We start from the raw sequence: 19,132 nt of genomic DNA on the forward strand, positions 1-19,132 counted from the left end.
TAGGTAGTAGACAATATTTCTTTAATTACTGGTTTATTGTCCATCTTTCCCCACTGGAAAATAAGTTCCATAAGAACAAAGATCTTCTTGTTTATTCTATATCCCCAGTGGCAAGAACAGTGCTTGGTAAATATTACACAAGTGAATTAAATCTCAGGGATACTCTGCATTTTTATTTAAAGACCTCCAAGTGATTTCTGACTTTACCCAGAAGGAAAATCACTAGGCTAATACACGTATTGTTGTTCCTACTGCTGTTCTTCTGCTGGGGAGGTGGAAGGTAGTAAGAAGTGATCTTGAAAGGAGTGGAACCTGGACAAAGGAAGCATCAATCTCTTTTCAGGCTGTTAAGCTTAATGTTTTCAAGGCCTATGATTCACTCTCCTCAATGTTCCATAAGCTACTCTGTTCAGATACCGTCTTTTTAAACAACTCTAAACACTAAAGACTAAATAACTCTAAACATTATTTTGAATTATTTACTTTGCTTTCCCCAGTCTTGAACACTCTGTAGTATGCATTAGATACTCAATAAATGTTTCTTGAATTGCACAGCTTGGGGATGTGCTCTAGCCCACTGGGCTTGCTGGTGCTCTCTGGTACAACATACATGTTAATATTAACCATCACTAATTTAAAACCCACAGGTGCCAGGTACTGTGCTAAGCCCTTACTTATAGAATCTTCATTTAACCCTCAAAAGAATATTTTCAAGAGTGGTGTTTTCTTTCTCTCTCTCTCTCTTTTTTTTTCCATACTTTTAGAAATGAGGAGACTGTGACTAGAGGTTAGATATATGGTAAGTTACAGAGTTAAAATTTATACCTAGGGTTTTGTTTTCTCTCCTGAACTGTCTTGCGCAATCAATATAGTGTCTATAAGCCATGCATCAGTATTTTGAGTGTACGTTATTTTTGTCCCAGTTCTTTATTAACTAACAATGGAATCTAGGACAAGTTCTTAAATATCTCAGTTTAGGTCTCTTCACCTATAGAGTCAGGAATTAGATGAAGTTAACTCCTTGGTCTCCTCCAGCCCTAAAAATTACACGCATCTGTGAGTTCAGACTTTCAAGCATTTGATTCTGCAACACCATCTGCTTCTGCATTTCTATATATTTCATGCTGTGATCACACCAAAACAATATAAAAGAGGCTTTTTCATGGGTTCTTCTCTTGCAACCACCTGACCTAATTTGAAATATAAAAGTGAAATGAGTGAAATCATCACCACAGTCACAAAAGAGAAATTCCTTCCTCAAACAGTCTGTGTCTCTCTCAACGGAGTTAATATCATTGGTTTAATGACCTATTATATAAAACAACTAATGGCAGTCTTTCTGAGGAGAGTAAAGGAAGAATGAAATGTTAGGCTCTCTAATGGTGGTACTCGCCCTCGTGCATATTTTGGCAGCGGTGGGGGAGAGCTGAGGAATTAAACACTGGTCCCTAATATATTTGATATTTATGAATTTTACTAATTGTAGGGCTTACAAATATAGAGTGGAGGCGGGGAGGAAGAAGAACCTGGTTCAAATCCCTTTTTGTATTAATGAATTAGTACAGAGGAGTGGATGGAGCCCTTGGTTTTTTCTTGATGAAAACCTACTGCAAATCATTTAGCCTCTCTGTGTTTCAGTTTGCCAATCTTCAAAACTAGTGGGATCAACTAATGTCTTAGGTTGTTCCAAATCTGTGAATTAGCCCAACATCTATGAAAACCTGGCAGGAAATCATCTTTAAAAGGCAGTAGCAAGTTTGAAAACTTATCTTCATCCTGAAGCAAAGAAGATCACTTCTGAGTAGAAGAAGGGCATAGCCCCAAATGAAGAGCTCAAATTTAAGCCTATTTTTTAATAAGGCTACAGTAGCAATGAAAGCTTTAAAATTCTAAGTCTCACACAAATAACTGATTCCCAAGCTTCACCACTGAAGCCACACAGCAGTTTTGATGTATTTTCTCCACCGGGAGTGCAGAGATGAAGAGGAAAGGAAACAGGAAAGAAATCAGGACACTGAGGTCAGCACAGAGGCTGATCCTCAGAAGTCTCAGAGGTGCATTAGAAAGAGGAAAATAGAAAATGTAGGGTTCAGTCAGTTGGTACATGTATTACCTGGGTTGTAGGATTTTCTTATAATGTGATTGTCTTCTAGGCTATGGTAACCAAGTCAGTGTTCTTTCCAACCATTCTCAACAACAGGCAGATTATTCTGCCTGTCAGTCTTCATCTTTTCAAACTAAATAATGTTCCTCTTGGCCTGTCATCATAGATTCCATCTGAGTGTGAAACTTGGGGCTTAAGGTTTCCTTTCTGACCATCTTCTCTCCAACAGGATTAGGCAGCTCATTTCCAGACTCTACTTTTTCCATGCTTGATATTTACCACCTCCCAATGTACTCAACGCCATGCATCCATATGCTAATAAACATGCCAGTGTCAAGGCAGAGTGGGTGCCTGGTGGGAAGACCACATAAGAGAAGGGAATTTTTAATCAGTGTTTTAACACCTGCAATAAACTTTGTTATAGGATAACAAAACTTAAACAGAATAACTTAACTAGAATATCTCTCTTCATGGAATTTTTGAAAATCTTTCCTTAAAATGGAGAAATGATTTGAAGAAGTGCTCATCTCTCTACCTCCACCTCTACAGTATACACTTCACAGAAAAAGGAACAGGGAAACAGCAAGGAGAAGTCACAGAATATTTAAATAGGAGGTTCAAGGTTGGAGAGTAGTATCAGCAAGAAGAAAGGCAGGTGAAGTGAAGGCAAGTGTCGCTGACTTTTGCCTCTGTCCCTGGAGAGAAGACTGCTGATGGAGTCCCTCTGGCCTTCCCAAGACAGTCTGTCATGAAGATGTAACTCCAAGGTAAGATCTCTGGGAAAGAGGTTTATCCTGGAGCTATCATCTGAAAAGGCCCTCTAGGCTTATTCCAAATCAACTTCCCAAGGTTCCTACAGTCCTCCACAGGGAGCTCATTGTCCCCAAACAGGGGTGGGGTCTTCCTGAAACCACTTGTGCCTAAGGGGTGATGATAGCACGGCCTCAAAATAACCCTAAATCTGAGAGTTTCTGTCCCACTAGATGAATGTTGATATTTTTTTCAGAAATCCCTGGTGTTACCCTGGAAGTCAGGAGGGGGCTTGGGGAAGTTAAGAAATATGACATTAAAAGGGCAAAATAAGGAGTTCCCATTGTGGAGCTGCAGATGAAAATCCGACGAGGATCCATGAGGTTGCGGGTTCCATCCCTGGCCTCGCTCGGTGGGTTAAGGATCCAGCGTTGCCATGAGCTGTGGTATAGGTCAAAGACTTGGCTCAGATCTGCTGTTGCTGCGGCTGTGGTGTAGGCCAGCAGCTACTGCTCCGATTAGACCCCTAGCCTGGGAACTTCCATGTGCCATGGGCGCAGCCCTAAAAAAAAAAAAAAGAAAGAAAGAAAAAAAAAAAGAAAAAGAAAGAAAGAAAGAAAAGAAAAAGGGCAAAATGAGGCTCTTGCTAGCTTTTCTAGAACGAGTATGCTAACAGATTAAAAAGTTACTGAGTGTTTAAATTGTGCCATGCAGGGAGCTAAGTGATTCATACACATTATCTTAGTCCTCATAAAAAGTCATTGGGGTTGAGAAGGTGAAAGAGACTTACAGTTAAGAGTCCAAAATCACAGAGCTGGTAAGTGGTAGCGATAGGACAGAAACCCAGTTCTGTGAGATGCCAAAATCTGCATTCTTCCCCATTAATTTATTTTCAAGTACTTTAAAACCATTTTAAAAGATATTTTAAGGATTAAGAAATCTCCCGGTCATGTGCAATAAATCAAAGTTTCTAAGCAACTTTAATGCTATTCAGAACCACTACCCATGTTGATTTTGCTCAAGTCCTACATTACTTTTAGATGCCCTTCTAGATAGAGCTCTAGATAGAATTATACAGCCATATAATTCTTTTTAAAAAGTCTCCCCCATAATTCAGTTTCTCATATGCACATACACAGAGACCACACACACACACAGATATACAAATACTACACATATTACACAGATAAACACACACAAACTGCAGGCACCACAGAGGCCACACACCACGTATGCACATACATACACACAAATGCACCACAGATATACAAACAAACCATAGACACACATACATAAATAGATACACATAAGCCATATACACACAGTATCAGAAATTCTCCATGGGATTTTGTTTCTACTCATGCCGCAACATCTAGCCAGTTTCTACCACATTCATCATCTAATTCACATCTCACCTCCTGCTGCTGGTTTCTCCTCTCCATCCTGCTCCTTTCCAAACAGGGAACACAAGCTCCTTTCTTTCCATTCCCCAGAGCAACCACCAACACAAGAAAGAGAAGGGACATCACACCATGTCAAAGCATAGCAAATGAATGAAACAATATTAGACATTCAGTTTAATAAGTCCTCTATGTTATCTCTGCTTCTTGGAATATCTCAATGACCCTTTCTCCTCCTCAAGCTCCTAACCTTCCTGTGGCCCTTCTCTGAAGACCATCCTCATGCCTCCTCCCTCTCCTCTCGGTCCCAAGATCTTTACACAGCTCTTCCTTGGGTTCCCACTTGTTCACTCGCCATTGCCCATCTATTCCACGTCCCAAGACTTCACATTTTATTCCCAAAGCAGAGTACTAAGGTATCTTCCTGAAAGGAACCATTCTTCTGCTTTGGGGAAAAGTTTTGCAAGCCCCTTAGAAGGCAGAATTAACTTAAGGCAGTTGTGGTCTTAAAGTAATTATTTTATTTTTCTCTATATATATTCCTTTTTTTTTTTTTTTTCCTGGCCATGCCTATGGCATGTGGAAGTTCCCAGGCCAAGGGTGGAAGCCGCACCTCAGTTTCAGCCTGCACCACAGTTGTGGCAACGCCAGATCCTTAACCCTCTGAGCCACAAAGGAACTTCCTCTTCTCTGTATTCTTAGATTTTATTTGCTTAGTGAAAAAAAAAGTCATTAGTAATTTCCATTGCTTTATCCAATTCATCAAAAACCAATTTGTTGATATGACTCTGTTATAATAGCTATTTCCCAAAACATTCTCAGGTTCATACTTTCAATACTGTAGAAACAATTATTCAAGAAATGGGATGATTTGAATAATCAAATACTCTGTTTCATGGAGCATTATTAAAACACTACACATGAATTATCAGTTTTCAAAGAAGTAACATAAAACACTGGTAGGGTTCCCCACCTGCCACAATGGAGGTATGGTGGGAGATGTTGAAGCTAAGAAATTTAAGCCTATGAGCCTCACTTTCTTTTCTGCTTAAATATCTGCCTTTATGTGGGAAAAAAGCGATTATTTTCATATAAAGCTCCTTGCACACAACAAATATTAGATAAATATCAGTTCCTTGACTTCTCTCTCTCTTTCCTCTCCCCAAGTAAGAAAGAACTACTACTATATCCTTGTAGGATATATACTTTCCCCTCTCCTTGGTAATTCTGAAGGCATTCCGCAATCTTAGGGAGCCAAATGGCTCCCATTTGAATATCAGTTCTCACTGTTATGTGCTGAGTGTTAGAATTCTAGCTAATAGAGTTTACTATTAAATATAAAATTAGCTCATGGGAGAAATCTAATTATAACTCCCCATGATTATTAATTTGTTCCAATTATTGTTATTTTTGTTATTTAATTTCATTAGCAACACTGCCCTAACCAAGTCTTCTTAGTCAAGTGACACTGATTCTACCTTGTCTTATTCAAGAATTTGTGACCCTCAAGAAGGGTCAGACCTCTGGTTAACATCTAAATAGAACATTTTTAGACATCTAAATTAATTACTTAACAAAGTAAAAATACCCCAAACTTTATTTTTGTTTCACATTAATTTTATTGCATTTGTAGTGGGTTTTTGTTTGTTTGTTTTCTTTTTAGGGCCACACCCACTGCATATAAAAATTCCTAGCTAGGGGTCTAATCTGAGCTTCAGCTGCCGGCCTACACCACAGACACAGCAACACAGGATCTGAGCCACATCTGCAATGTACACCTCACAGCTCACAGCAATGCTGGATCCTTAACCCACTGAGTGAGGCAGGGGATCGAACCCACATCCTCAGTGATACTAGTCAGATTCGTTTCCACTGCACCACAATGGGAACTCCCAAGTATTTCTATTTTTGATACTCAAATTAATCTGATCTTAATCTTTCAAACAAAATTAAAATATGATTTGTATTATTATAGAAGTATCATGTTTGCCATTTTTAAAATACTGTCATTTTGACTATTAATATGCAAGAATTACTATTTTAATTTCTATATTTAACCATTTCTTTTGTTTGTTTGTTTTTTTATTCTCAGTTTCTCACTCCAATTATGGATCTGCTCAACTCTACTGATTACCTGCTCAATGTCTCTACTTTAATAAGAAACAGCATTCACATTCCAACTTCTGCCTCAAAAATGACTGTTGTGCTTCTTTTGCTCACATCATCTATAATTGGCACTATCACCAATGGTTTCTACCTATGGGTGCTAAAATTCAAAATGAGAAAGACTGTCAATACTCTCTTATATTTTCATCTCATTCTCTCCTATTTTATTTCAACATTGTTTTTGCCATTTCTGGCCATCTCCCACCTTCAAGATGATCACTGGAGCTTTGGAATGGCCACGTGCAAGATGGTCTATGGCATTTTGTACACAGGGATGTTTGCGTCGGTTTTCTTCCTCTCGGCCATCAGTGTTGATCGTTATCTTCTCACTCTTCACCCAGTGTGGTCGCAGCTGCACCGAACCCCACACTGGGCTTCCAGCATCATCTTGGGAGTCTGGATCTCTGCCACTGCCCTCAGCATACCCTATATGGTTTTCAGGGAGACACATGATGACCATAAAGGAATGGTGACCTGCCAAAATAATTACGCCATATCTACCAACTGGGAAAGCAAAAAGATGCAAACATTAAGGCAATGGATTCATGTGGCCTGTTTTAGCAGCCGCTTCTTGCTGTCCTTCCTTCTGCCTTTCTTCATCATCACCTTTTGTTATGAAAGAGTAGCCAAAAAGATGAAAGCCAGGGGCCTGTTTAAATCCAACAAGCCCTTCAAGGTCATGATGACGGCAATTATCTCTTTCTTTGTGTGTTGGATGCCCTACCATGTATACCAAGGCTTAATTCTCACTAAGAACAAATCACAATTTTTCCAGTTGACTCTGATACTCACAATGATAACTATTTCTTTCAATACTCTCTTTTCTCCCACACTCTATCTGTTTATTGGGGAGAACTTCAGAAAGGTTTTTAAGAAGTCTGTTCTTAATCTTTTTGAGTTGACATTCAATGAGGATTCTTCAACAGAAAGGACACAAAACCTAAATTCAGAAGGCTACATTTAAATTCTGGATCCCAGAGCAAATAATGGACTCCTAGTCTATTATACCACCAGAGATAGAACCTCAGCTTTTGTATAATATAGTCCCTACATTAGAGAGACCCCTGGGCTGTATTATAGTTAAATCTATTTTAGGGGCTATAAAAAAGCAAGCAATGTGTGATGTAGCAAATATGATTTTTTAAAATTTTTGTTGTGATAAAATATATATAACGTAAAATTTCCCATTTTCCCATTTTTAAGTGTACATATTAGTGGCATTACCTACATTCACAGTATTTTGAAACTTTCACCGCTACCTATTTCCAAAATTTTTCATCACCTGAAAGAGAAACTCTGTACCCATTAAGGAATAACGCCTCATTCCCTCCCCTCCCCCAATCCCTCATATCCTTGAATCTGCTTACCATCTCTATGAAATTGCTATTCTAGATATTCCATGTAAGAGGAATCATACAATATTTCTTTTCTCCTTTTGTGTCTGGCTTATTTCATTTAGAATAATATTTTCAAGGTTCATGCATGTTGTAACATATATATCAGAACTTCATTCTTTTTATGACTAAATAATATTCCATTATATGTATATAGCACATTCTGTTTATCCATTCTTCTGTTGAGAGACATTTGGGTTGTTGCCACCTTTTGGCTATTGTTACTAATGTTACTATCAACTCCAATGTACAAGTATCTGTTTTAATCTTTGTTTTCAATTGTTTTGAATTATTTTGAATTTCTGGGTCATATGGCAAGCCTATGTTTATTAACTTTTTGAGGAATTGCCACTTTTTTCCCACAGCAGCTACACCATGGTGCAATCCCATCAGCAGAACAAAAGTTCCAGTTTCTCAGAGTTCCCGTTGTGGCTCAGTGGGTTAAGAACCCGACTAGTGTCCATGAGGATGTGCGTTCAATCCCTGACCTCACTTAGTGGGTTAAATGATCTGGCATTGCCATGAGCTGTGGTGTAGGTCACAAATGTAGCTCGAATCTGGCATTGCTGTGGCTGTGGTATAGGCTGGCAGCTGCAGCTCTGATTAGACCCCTACCCTGTGAACTTCCATATGCCAAGGGTGTGACCCTAAAAAAAAAAAGTTCCAGTTGCTCCACACCCTCACCTACACCAATGATTTTCCCTTTTTAAAAAAATTATAGTCATCCTAGTTGGTGTGAACTGATGAAAAAGTGATTCTTAACCTTTGATTTTTGAGACTACAGTTATATCAGTTTCTGAATACCTATAGTACCATCAATCAGAATGTTTCTGTCACAGAATTTTCTTTTTTTCTTTCTTTCTTTTTTTTTTTTTTTTTTTGTCTTTTTGCCATTTCTAGGGCTGCTCCCACAGCATGTAGAGGTTCCCAGGCTAGGGGTCTAATCTGAGCTGTAGCCGCTGGCCTACACCAGAGCCACAGCAACTCGGGATCCGAGCTGCATCTGCGACCCACACCACAGCTCATGGCAACACCAGATCCTTAACCCACTGAGCGAGGCCAGGGATCTAACACGCAACCTCATGGTTCCTAGTTGGATTAGTTAACCACTGAGCCACAACGGGAACTCCATGTCACAGAATTTTCTATAGACATTTGGACCAAGGTCCCTCTTTATTTGGCTAGCACCTAATGTATTTAATTGGTATGGACTCATCTTGTCACCTACCAAGAATTTACACTTTAATATTTTAAGTATAAAGATACCTTAAATGTCTCTTTTTAATATGTATGTATATATGTAATTTATGTATTAAGCTGTCTGAGAAATAGGGAACTAAAACAATTATAAATGTTTGAGAATCTGCCTGGCTATTGTCATAGTACATTCCATTTTAAAATAACAATAACTGGAGTTCCCATGTGGCTCAGGGGGTTAAGGATCTGGCATTGTCACTGCAGTGGCTCAGATTGCTGCTATGGAGCGGCCTGAGAACTTCCACCTGCTGTGAGTGCAGCCAAAAAAATAATAATAAATTAAATAAAAAAGCTATAACAAAATTAGTTTCTCTTCTCTGGTTTTCAAGTTTTACTTCAAGTTTTTGCAAAACATTATAGCACCTAAGCTATATAGGACCCACAGTATCATTGATCTATTACATTTTATTTATTTAATTAATTCCATCTATTAGTCATAAATCAATAGGTCATTCCATCTAGTTCAACTGATACAGAATGCAGCTAGCTATTCAGGCCACAATGCACACTCAATCTCTAAATATTTCAGTCAGCTTTGTAAAACTGCTTCAAGCCACAGGCATACATCCTATTCAGAAATACCCAAAATGGATGATATCAATTGTAACAGGTTACAGAAATGAAGAGAAATAAACCTTTATTACTAACTTTTTATGGTAGAAAAGTAATAGTGGTTCAATGCCCCAGAAGTTCTAATTGCCTTGGCATCACTGCTTCCCTGGGCAACTGGGGGCTTGGTCTCTCGTCCTTAGAATAGGAGGGATAAAAAAGCTTTGGGTAGATGAAAAGTTTCATTGTTGGCCCCTATTTCAAGTGTTTGGAGGCTTGAATAGTGTCCCAGACAGGGAGAAGTAGGACTGAAGACCAGGCAGCTGTTCCTCCCTCCCCATACTCTCCCAGGTCCTGACCAGCCCACTGTAGTTTACTTTGCAGGATTTAGGAATGAAAGTTGGAAACTTAATGCTTCTTTGAAACAAGAATCTTGCTTTGGAAACCTAGCAGCCCCAGAGAGAGCCTTTTGTTTCCTTCCTCAGATCTGCTGCAATAACAAACAAGGAAGTGCTCTTTCCAGGCTCTTTTACGTACTTTATTCCATTGTAAACATCTCAAGGACAGAAAGAAGCCTATCAATCAAACTATTACTTTTCTATATATATTATATGCAATCAATTTGCAGTAAAAGATATTTAAATTGAATATGGGTACTCCTGCTACATGAACTAAAAAGGGACTGAAGGTGTAAAATAATAGGATTGAACCGGATTTTTGTTTAATAAAGATTTATATCACACTTACCTTCTGCCCAGGCAGGATTCAAAATGCTTTACAAATAGTAACTAATTTAATCCTACAGCAATTCTATGAAGTAGGTCACACTGTTATCCTATTTTACAGACTGTGAAACTGAAGCATTTGCTGAAGGCCATGCAGAAAGCCGTTAGAAGAGCCGGTATTGCAAGTCCAGGCAATCTGGTGCTAGAATCAATCCATGCTCTTAACCACCATACTCACTCCTTGAGGTCAGTGCTGGGAGGCAGAGAGGTTGGACTCTCAGCCCAGATCCCCCTAGTCCATTTATTTCATCAGAAATCATCATCTTGGGAGTTCCCGTCATGGCGCAGTGGTTAACGAATCCGACTAGGAACCATGAGGTTGCGGGTTCGGTCCCTGCCCTTGCTCAGTGGGTTAACGGATCCGGCGTTGCCGTGGGCTGTGGTGTAGGTTGCAGACGCGGCTCGGATCCCGCCTTGCTGTGGCTCTGGCGTAGACTGGTGGCTACAGCTCCGATTCAACCCCTGGCCTGGGAACCTCCATATGCCGCGGGAGCGGCCCAAGAAATAGCAACAACAACAACAACAACAAAAGACAAAAAGACAAAAAAAAAAAAAGAAATCATCATCTTGGAGTTTCCATCCTGGCTCACGGGTAACCAACCCGACCAGTATCCATGATGACATAGGTTCCATCCCTGGCCTCGCTAAGTGTGTTAAAGGATCCAGAGTTGCTGTGAGCTATGGTGTAGGTTACAGGCTTGGCTCAGATCTGGCACTGCTGTGGCTGTGGCACAGGCCAGTGGCTACAGCTTCGAATCAACCCCTAGCCTGGGAACTTCCATGTGTTGCAGGTGCAGCCCTAAAAAGACCAAAAAAAAAAAAGAGAAAGAAAGTAATCATCAACTTGGCTGCAAAAATAATAACAGTTAACTTGTAATTAGGAAATCTGGATGGTGAGCTGGCTTTGGGTCTAGCTTGGTGTTTTATTTGAGGCAGGTTATTCACATTTCCTTGGGCCTTACCTTCCTCACCTATAATCTGGGGATATCTCTGAATAAGATTATGGATATGAAATAATTTCTAAAATACAAAACACTACATAAATATAAGTATTATTAAGAGGGTTCTTCCTTAGAAGTCACTTTAAATTTTAAAAAATAGGATGTAAACTTAAAATTATCCCCAAATGCATTTTTTAATTTCCCTTAAAACTATAGTTAACTCTTACAATGATTACTTCTTTAGTTGTGTTGACCTCATCAACCTTCTCACTATTGTGAATTCTCAGGACCCGAGAGGTTTATAAACAAGGAATTAGTGGCTTTGCTTTGTGGAACTGGTGTGTGGAGATAGTGTTTTAAAACAGTGTGCCTATTAGATTCAATTATATGAACCTGCTTCATTATGTCAGCCTCAAACTGGCTGAAGAACTGAATACAGGGATGATTAGCAAATGCCAGTTATATGTTTCACATACCAGCTCACGTTCTTTCCTCAAGAAATGGCTCCTCAGAGTTCCTACCATGGCTCAGCAGTAACGAACCCGACCAGGACTCATGAGGATGTGGGTTCAATCCCTGGCCTCACTCATAGTTAACCCACAGTTAATCTGGCATTGCTGTGAGCTGCGGTGTAAGTCACAGACAGGGCTCAGATCCCTAGTTGCTGTGGCTGTGGCATAGGCCAGCGGCTGCAGCTCCAATTTGACCCCTAGCCTGGGAACCTCCATATGCTGTGATGTGGCCCTAAAAAAAAAGCAAAAAAAAAATGGCTCCTATATATATACACATACACACACACACATATATAATTGAATCACTTTGCTATACACTTGAAACTAACACAACATTGTAAATTAACTACATGCCAATATAAATAAATAAGAACTGTCTTAAGGAGTTCCCGTCGTGGCTCAGTGGTTAACAAATCCGACTAGGAACCATGAGGTTGCAGGTTCGATTCCTGGCCTTGCTCAGTGGGTTAAGGATCCGACGTTTCTGTGAGCTGTGGTGTAGGTCGCAGATGCGGCTCGGATCTGGCATTGCTCTGGCTCTGGTGTAGGCCAGCAGCTACAGCTCAGATTAGACCCCTAGCCTGGGAACCTCCATATGCCGAGGGAGTGGCCCTAGAAATGGCAAAAAGACAAAACACACACACACACACACAAAGAACTGTCTTAAAATTTAAAAAAAAGAGATGGTTCCTTGGTTTAATGAAATAAATGGGCTACCCAGCTGTTAACATATGCGAAAGGATTGGGTATAAGGTAAGATGGTATGTAAAACGCAAACCTGACTCCATATCCCTGAGAAACTAGAGGCAACAATAATTCACAAGTATAGTTCATGTACCTGGTACTGTGGTCGGCTCTGAGAATGCAACAGTGAATGAGACACAATCCCGTTCCTCAAGGAGCTAAAGCCTAGGGTGGTGGTTCTGAATTAGGTTCCACATTATAATTATCTGGGATACTCTTTAAAGACATCAGTATCTAGGCCTTACCCAAACCAATAAAAACCAAAATCTATAGGGACAGGACCTAGGAATCTGTATTTTTTTAAGTTCTCGGGTTCACTCTAAAATACAACCAAGAATAGAAAACCACTGTTTAATAGGGAAGAAAGAGGAGGAAACGGTCATTATTGTATAAAAAAGAAAGTGTCATGTTTGGAGTAACAAACAAAAGCCTCCAGTCTAGCTTTCACCACCAGAGTTTTTCCTTATGAGTCTGCAAAACAGTGTTAAACATCTAAAGCAGGGGAAGAACAGCAAGACAAAGGAAGCAGAATGTATAAAAGTTGCAGAGGGGGAGAGCACAGTGCTATAAAGCAGTACCTCCCAAACTTGAATGCGCATGAGACTCACCAAATGATCTTGCTGAAATGCTGATTCTGATTCAGTAAGTGTGGAAGAGGATGCAATTACACATTTCTAACAGGACCCCAGGGGATCCACTGCTGCTCATCCAGAGCAAGAGTATGATTGGAGCAAAGGTATGAGAAGCAGGCACAGCCAAGATGAGCTGGAAAAGTCAATCAGGCCTAGATCCCAAAGTCCCAGCTAAATGGTATGACCTGGATCCTAAACTTTATCCTGAGGGCAACAGGGAGCTGGTGAAGGGTCTTTAGCCAAAGAGTGATAGAATTAGGTTTGCATTTTAGAAAGACCAATCTGACAAGTCAAACTGGAGGTGAGTGATCAATTTGGCCAGAGTTGCAATAATACCGGTAACAGGTGATGGGGCCTGAATAAAGAACATGGAAGTGAGAAATAGAGAAAAGTAGAGTCTCGTCCTATAAATTCTCTTGGTTGAGGAGTCAAAGAAGAGAAGGAAGTGAGGATGACTCTTGCATCAGTTAGTGTTCTTTTTGTTTGTTTTCTTTTGGGGGTGCTGCCCCACAGCGTATGGAGTTCCTGGGCCAGGGATCAGATCCAAACCACAGTTGTGACCTACACCACAGCTACAGCAATGACAGATCCTTTAACCCACTGTGCTGGGCTGGGGATCTAACTTGCATCTCAGCACTACAGAGACACTGCCACCAATTCCATTGTGCCATAGCCAGAACTCCTCGGTTTATGTTTTTGAATGCAAACAATGGATTTTACTCTGGCTGGTTTGACCTCAAACTGACTTATTAAAGGATATTAAGTAGTTCACAGAATTGCTGGGATAGCTGGAGAAACATTCAAGGCTAAGCTTCTAAGAAAATTGCCTGACACAGGCCACAAAACTGTTCAGGTCAGGAATCTGTCTATTTCAGTCTATGGCCCCAGGTACTACTTCTGCTACTGCTGCTTTTGCCACCACTAGGCCCAAAATACCAGCACTTTGATTTTACTGCACTTGCTACTGCTTCCAACACTATTTCTGCATCTGACCTTGAACCTCCTGTGCCTGAAAGCCCTGCCAACACCAACGTCAGGAAAATGAAAGGCCCATGCAGAGCCTATTTATTCACATTTTTCACTTCCAAACTTCATCTTGCATGCAGCTATCTAATCACCACGCCAGCATCCTAGCTGCAAGGGAGGCTGGGAGGTGAGTGCCTATGTCTACCTGAGAGGGGAAAGGATGCTCGTAATTTGGGAATTTCCCCAAATATAAAGTTATTCAAAATATGACAGGCCCATTGACTTTAACCTAAAAGCTTTTTGGAGTGATTAGCTTTAGGAAGAGAAGCAAAACTGCACTGTGCTGAGGAGTGACTGGGAAGTGAGAATCTAGAGGTTCTAAGAGCAGCAACTCTCTTAAACTTAGAAAATTAAGGAGTTATTCCCCCTCCCTCTTCCCATAGAAAGTAATTCACACATTTTACCAATTAGAGATTAATTTGTGTTAAGGAACTGCTATTAAAATGCAAATATACCTTTTAAGAAGGTTATTTTTCATCACAAGTTAATGGGAATTACTTGAATCAACTTCACGCCCAGCAGAGTGCAGCTAAACACATTACTTAGAAGAGTAGACTTTTGATTGCGGCCTAGAGGAAGGGAATCTTCTGAGTTGTAAGTCAAGCCTGGAGTGAATTTTGGAGACCCTAAAGGCAGAATATCATGTATAAAATGTATAAAAGAGAAAGGAGACACAAGAGGTATTCTGAGGAGAGAGTTGGTGACTAAGAAAAAATCTGCCTCGATGGGTATGGCCCTGAAAATCCAGTTTAAGCCAAACTGTTAAAACTGCAGACCTTATCTTCCTTACAGGTAAGGCCAGTCACTCCAGTTTAGCTTAGTTCAGGCTTTCCAAGAGGTTGGATCCCCTTCCATGGCTGGTTCTTTCTTACTGGTGAAACCGAGGGGGACCCTGGGGGGCCCTCCCAGGTATAAAAGCCTCTCAGTGTCTCCCCTCTGACTTTTTTTTGTAGAAAAAGGCTTTAGTCTCCTAGGCCTTCTGTTGAGTTCCAAAGAGCAGATTCAAGCAGTTACTAACTAAAGAAGCAAGGGAAGGCAGAAACAAAGGAGAAGCAGTCAAGAAACAACAGTTCAGGAGGACCTTGTTACTTATCCATTCTAAATGTAATAGTTTGCATCCACTCACCCCAAACTCAACAAGTTCCTACTGTAAGGCACAGAGAACTATATCTAATCTCCTAGGATAGTTGATGAAAAATAATATTTAAAAAAAGAATGGTGTATATACATATACGTATTAAAAACTGAGTCATTTTGCTGTAGAGCAGAAATTGGCACAATGTTGTAAATCATCTACACTTTAATAAATAATAATAATAATAAATTTTTTTAAATAGAAAAAGAAATAATAGTTCAGCCACCTAACAGGGTCCTAGTTCCTCCTCAAGGAATATACATAATAATCTGACATTTATCTTTGAGTAGTTCTGTAGGAACTAAGACCCCCAACCCAAGGTTGCTGATTGAGATTCCTCAAACGCCATCCTATTACCTCACTACCAACCAATCAGAAGAAAGCCACACACCCTCCAGCCTTCCCCCTCAAAGGCTGCCTTTAAAAACCTCCCTGAAAACCATCCAGGCATTTGGGTATTCTGAGCATGAGCTGCCCATTCTCCTTGCTTGGCCCTGCAATAAACCTTTCTCTGCTCCAAACTCTGAAGTTTTGATTTGTTCGCCCTCACTGTGTGCCAGGCACACGAAATTGGGCTCAACAACACATAGGTAAGAAAGAACACAACAGTGGAAAGAGAAACCGTTTTCTAGTGCTCCCTATTGTTTCCCTTGTCTCTTCACTAAATTCTGAGCTCCTTGAAAGTAAAAACAGTATATCACTCCTCATATATTTCCTAGCTTGGTGTCTGGCATGATAAATAAATGTTTACAAGCAACTGGATAGATATATGAATGCAGTTATTAATTCATTCTGGAGATGGAACTTTCTCTATTTCTAGGGTCTTTAGAAGGTCCTTGCTCAAGCATGCTGAGAATCTACAGTATTTCTTTTGCTTCACTTGCCTAAAGGATTAAACAATCAGGGAGCTGCCATCTGATAATACTGCTTTCCCTTTTTTAATCTCAAGCAAATGCAATTGAAAATTTAGATGTATATGAACAGTTCATTACCAAAATTCTCTTATTTATTTCCTGCTAGAGTCAGTATGAGCTTTATTTAGTTACCACTCAAAGATAATAAAAGTGGTTCATTATTTTTTCTGTATCAAATCAAATCTGACTCCAATTTTCTTTTGACACATGGTAGGAAGTCCATCCCCACAGTCCCAAGGAAAATTCTAAGGGCTTAGGTTCCATAGTGGCCCCCTCTAATATGCCTCTTTGTCAAGCCTTAAAGATCCCTTGAAGGCAGTGTCTTCATCCCTTTGTGAAATGAAATTCATATTTTATGGCAAGACAAGAAAAATTTAAATATAAAAAATCTTCCCTGCCCTTTGCCCTCCTCTCCTCCTCCCTACTGTGTGCATTGTGTCTGCATTATGCATCCACCAAACCTCCCCCATCAGTAGAAATAAACCACAAAGAGCAATATTCTCTCAGCACAAACAAGCTTACTCCTTAAAAGACAACATTCTTTCTTGATCTTGTAAGGGGCCATAAGATGATGCTTAGATCTAGATTGTATAAACTGTCAATAATACGTCATTTAACATATAGCCCTCTGTCTCAAAAAATTGTATCACTGTGCCTTGACTTCTTTTTTTTTTTTTTTTTTTTTTTTTTTTGTCTTTTTTGCCATTTCTTGGGCTGCTCCCGCAGCATATGAAGGTTCCCAGGCTAGGGGTCGAATTGGATCTGTAGCCACCAGCCTACACCAGAGCCACAGCAACGCGGGATCCGAGCTGTGTCTGCAACCTACACCACAGCTCACGGCAACGCCGGATCCCTAACCCACTGAGCAAGGGCAGGGACCGAACATGCAACCTCATGGTTCCTAGTCGGATTCATTAACCACTGCGCCACGACAGGAACTCCTGCTTTGACTTCTAATAGGAGGAACAGTTCTCAGAGTTTTTTGAGATGTTTGTCCAGGGTTATAATCCTCAAATTTTAGCTCAAATTTTTTTTTCCAATTATATCTTAGATTGACTGATTAACTTTTCATTGACAGCTTCCTGCCATGTATCAATGAAAAATTAATTGGCTAATTTAAGAAAGAATTGGAAGGTTTTATTGAAGCCAAATTTGAAGATTATAACCCAGGAAAAGCATCTCAGAAAACTCTGAGAACTGTTCTACCCATTAGAAGTTAAGACAGTTTACATATAAGTTTTTTGAGACAGAGGGCTGTATGCCAAATGATGTATTATTGACAGTTTATACAATCCAGACCTAAGCATCATCTTGGTGGGTCATGTAACCCCTTACAAGATCAAGAAGGAATGCTATCTTTTAAGAAGTTATTTATTCACTGATGCTGGGAGAATGTTGCTCTTTGAGCAAGTAATACTGCTAATAGGAGATGTTTGGTGGATGCCTAATGCAGATACACAATGCACAGTTGGGGCAGAGAGGAGCCCAAAGGGTAGAGAAGAATTTTTGTCTTTAAAATTTTCTTATCTTGTCATAAAATATGAATTTTATTTCACATGTGCAAGCTGGGCTGTATAGGGGGCATTTGCACTGAGGCCAAGATCCTAGCAACCATTCTCCTCTGATGTCTTGCCATATTCCCAATGGCTGGAAAAAAAGGTGGGGAAGGGTCAAGGACCTTGACTTACTGATAGCTCATAAGTCAAACTTCACTTCTCTAAACTCATAGAGAAATTAAGTATTTGGGTTAGGGAACCACTGATTGAAACTCCCCACATTGGTCAGGTAAAATAATAACCGCTTGCATGAGTTGTCTCAAAATAGGAGGTCCCAATAAGGAACACAGTGCTGCTGCTGAAAATTTACTGGGAGAATTCAGGAGGGACCAAATGGAGGGAAGAGACACCAGCCCATAATATGTCCTACCAACCTCCCAAAAACACTTGCACTAGAATCCATTTTACTGAGGGATGTCCATGCCACCAGGAAAGGCTCTGAGTTAGACCAAATGTGGGTCCAAGTAGGATGACCGGCCAGAGACAACCCAGAAACTAATCCCACCTCCATATAACCTGAGACTGCAAGCCACATGGCAGAGCAGTTATCCTGGGTTCCCTTACTCTGCTGCTCTCCACGCAAGTGCCCACTTTCCAATAAAGTCTTTTGCTTTGTCAGGACCTATGTTTCTTCAGACAATTCATTCCTAGGTGTTGGATAAAAGCTCACTATGAGGCTCTGGAAGGGGTCCCCCTTCTGGTAACATCTCCATTAGAAATGTTAACAGTAGCTATGCCTTTATCTTCTCAACTGTTATAGTCCCATGAAAAAATGACAAAAGAGTCCTCATTGTGGCCTTTATGACCTCTTCAGTGAATGTGCCAGATATCTTTTGCTTGCCCTCCAGATCCATACTCAAGCATTCTCTATCCTGCTCTCTGCCCTGGAGGCTGGGACATCATCAAGTCCAAGGTTCATAACTTCTGGTTGGGTATTGCAATGAGGATCTCTGGCAGGAAGTGGAAGGAAGGTGGAGAATGAGGTCAGGTATTTATTTCCCTAACTCCCTTCCTAAGAGGTTACCTGAAGTTGGTGCTTCTTAGCAGAAGGTCAACTCTTTCTCTTAAAGGTCTATGTAAGTCTCTACTTCTGGACTCTAGACTTCCTCCTTTTTTCCCTTCAGGCCAAAGGAACGTTAACACCTCAGCTGCTATTATGCCTTGAGTTACTACACTCCCTGTTATGGTTCCCCTACACCCACCCCTTTGTAAGTAAAATTTTCTCAGGTTATCCTATTTAGAATGTGTTACTTGATTGCTGATAGGA

At 40.2% G+C, this 19,132-nt stretch overlaps 1 protein-coding gene and 1 long non-coding RNA gene across 2 annotated transcripts in view; one reads left to right on the forward strand and one right to left on the reverse strand.

Annotated features, from left to right (window-relative positions):
* LOC102164814 overlaps window positions 1-19,132 on the reverse strand; it is a 25,064-nt gene continuing 5,932 nt past the window's right edge. Inside the window, exons 2-4 of the long non-coding RNA XR_304522.3 lie at window positions 6,626-6,846; window positions 4,270-4,332; window positions 1-2,455 (exon numbers count right to left, since the gene is read on the reverse strand). This is a non-coding gene — a long non-coding RNA (uncharacterized LOC102164814). The remainder of the gene's footprint in view (window positions 2,456-4,269; window positions 4,333-6,625; window positions 6,847-19,132) is intronic.
* Window positions 2,737-7,384, forward strand: GPR33 (G protein-coupled receptor 33). The gene is made up of 2 exons (NM_001190923.1): window positions 2,737-2,871; window positions 6,347-7,384. The coding sequence occupies exon 2, from the start codon at window positions 6,362-6,364 to the stop codon at window positions 7,382-7,384; it is 1,023 nt and encodes a 340-aa protein (NP_001177852.1). The 5' UTR covers window positions 2,737-2,871; window positions 6,347-6,361.

The sequence above is a fragment of the Sus scrofa genome, chromosome 7 (assembly GCF_000003025.6).
Source record: "Sus scrofa isolate TJ Tabasco breed Duroc chromosome 7, Sscrofa11.1, whole genome shotgun sequence".
Taxonomy (NCBI): domain Eukaryota; kingdom Metazoa; phylum Chordata; class Mammalia; order Artiodactyla; family Suidae; genus Sus; species Sus scrofa.

Coding starts and splice junctions, on each gene's coding strand:
- GPR33 (NM_001190923.1), top strand. CDS start 6,362: ATGGATCTGCTCAACTCTACTGATTACCTGCTCAATGTCTCTACTTTA.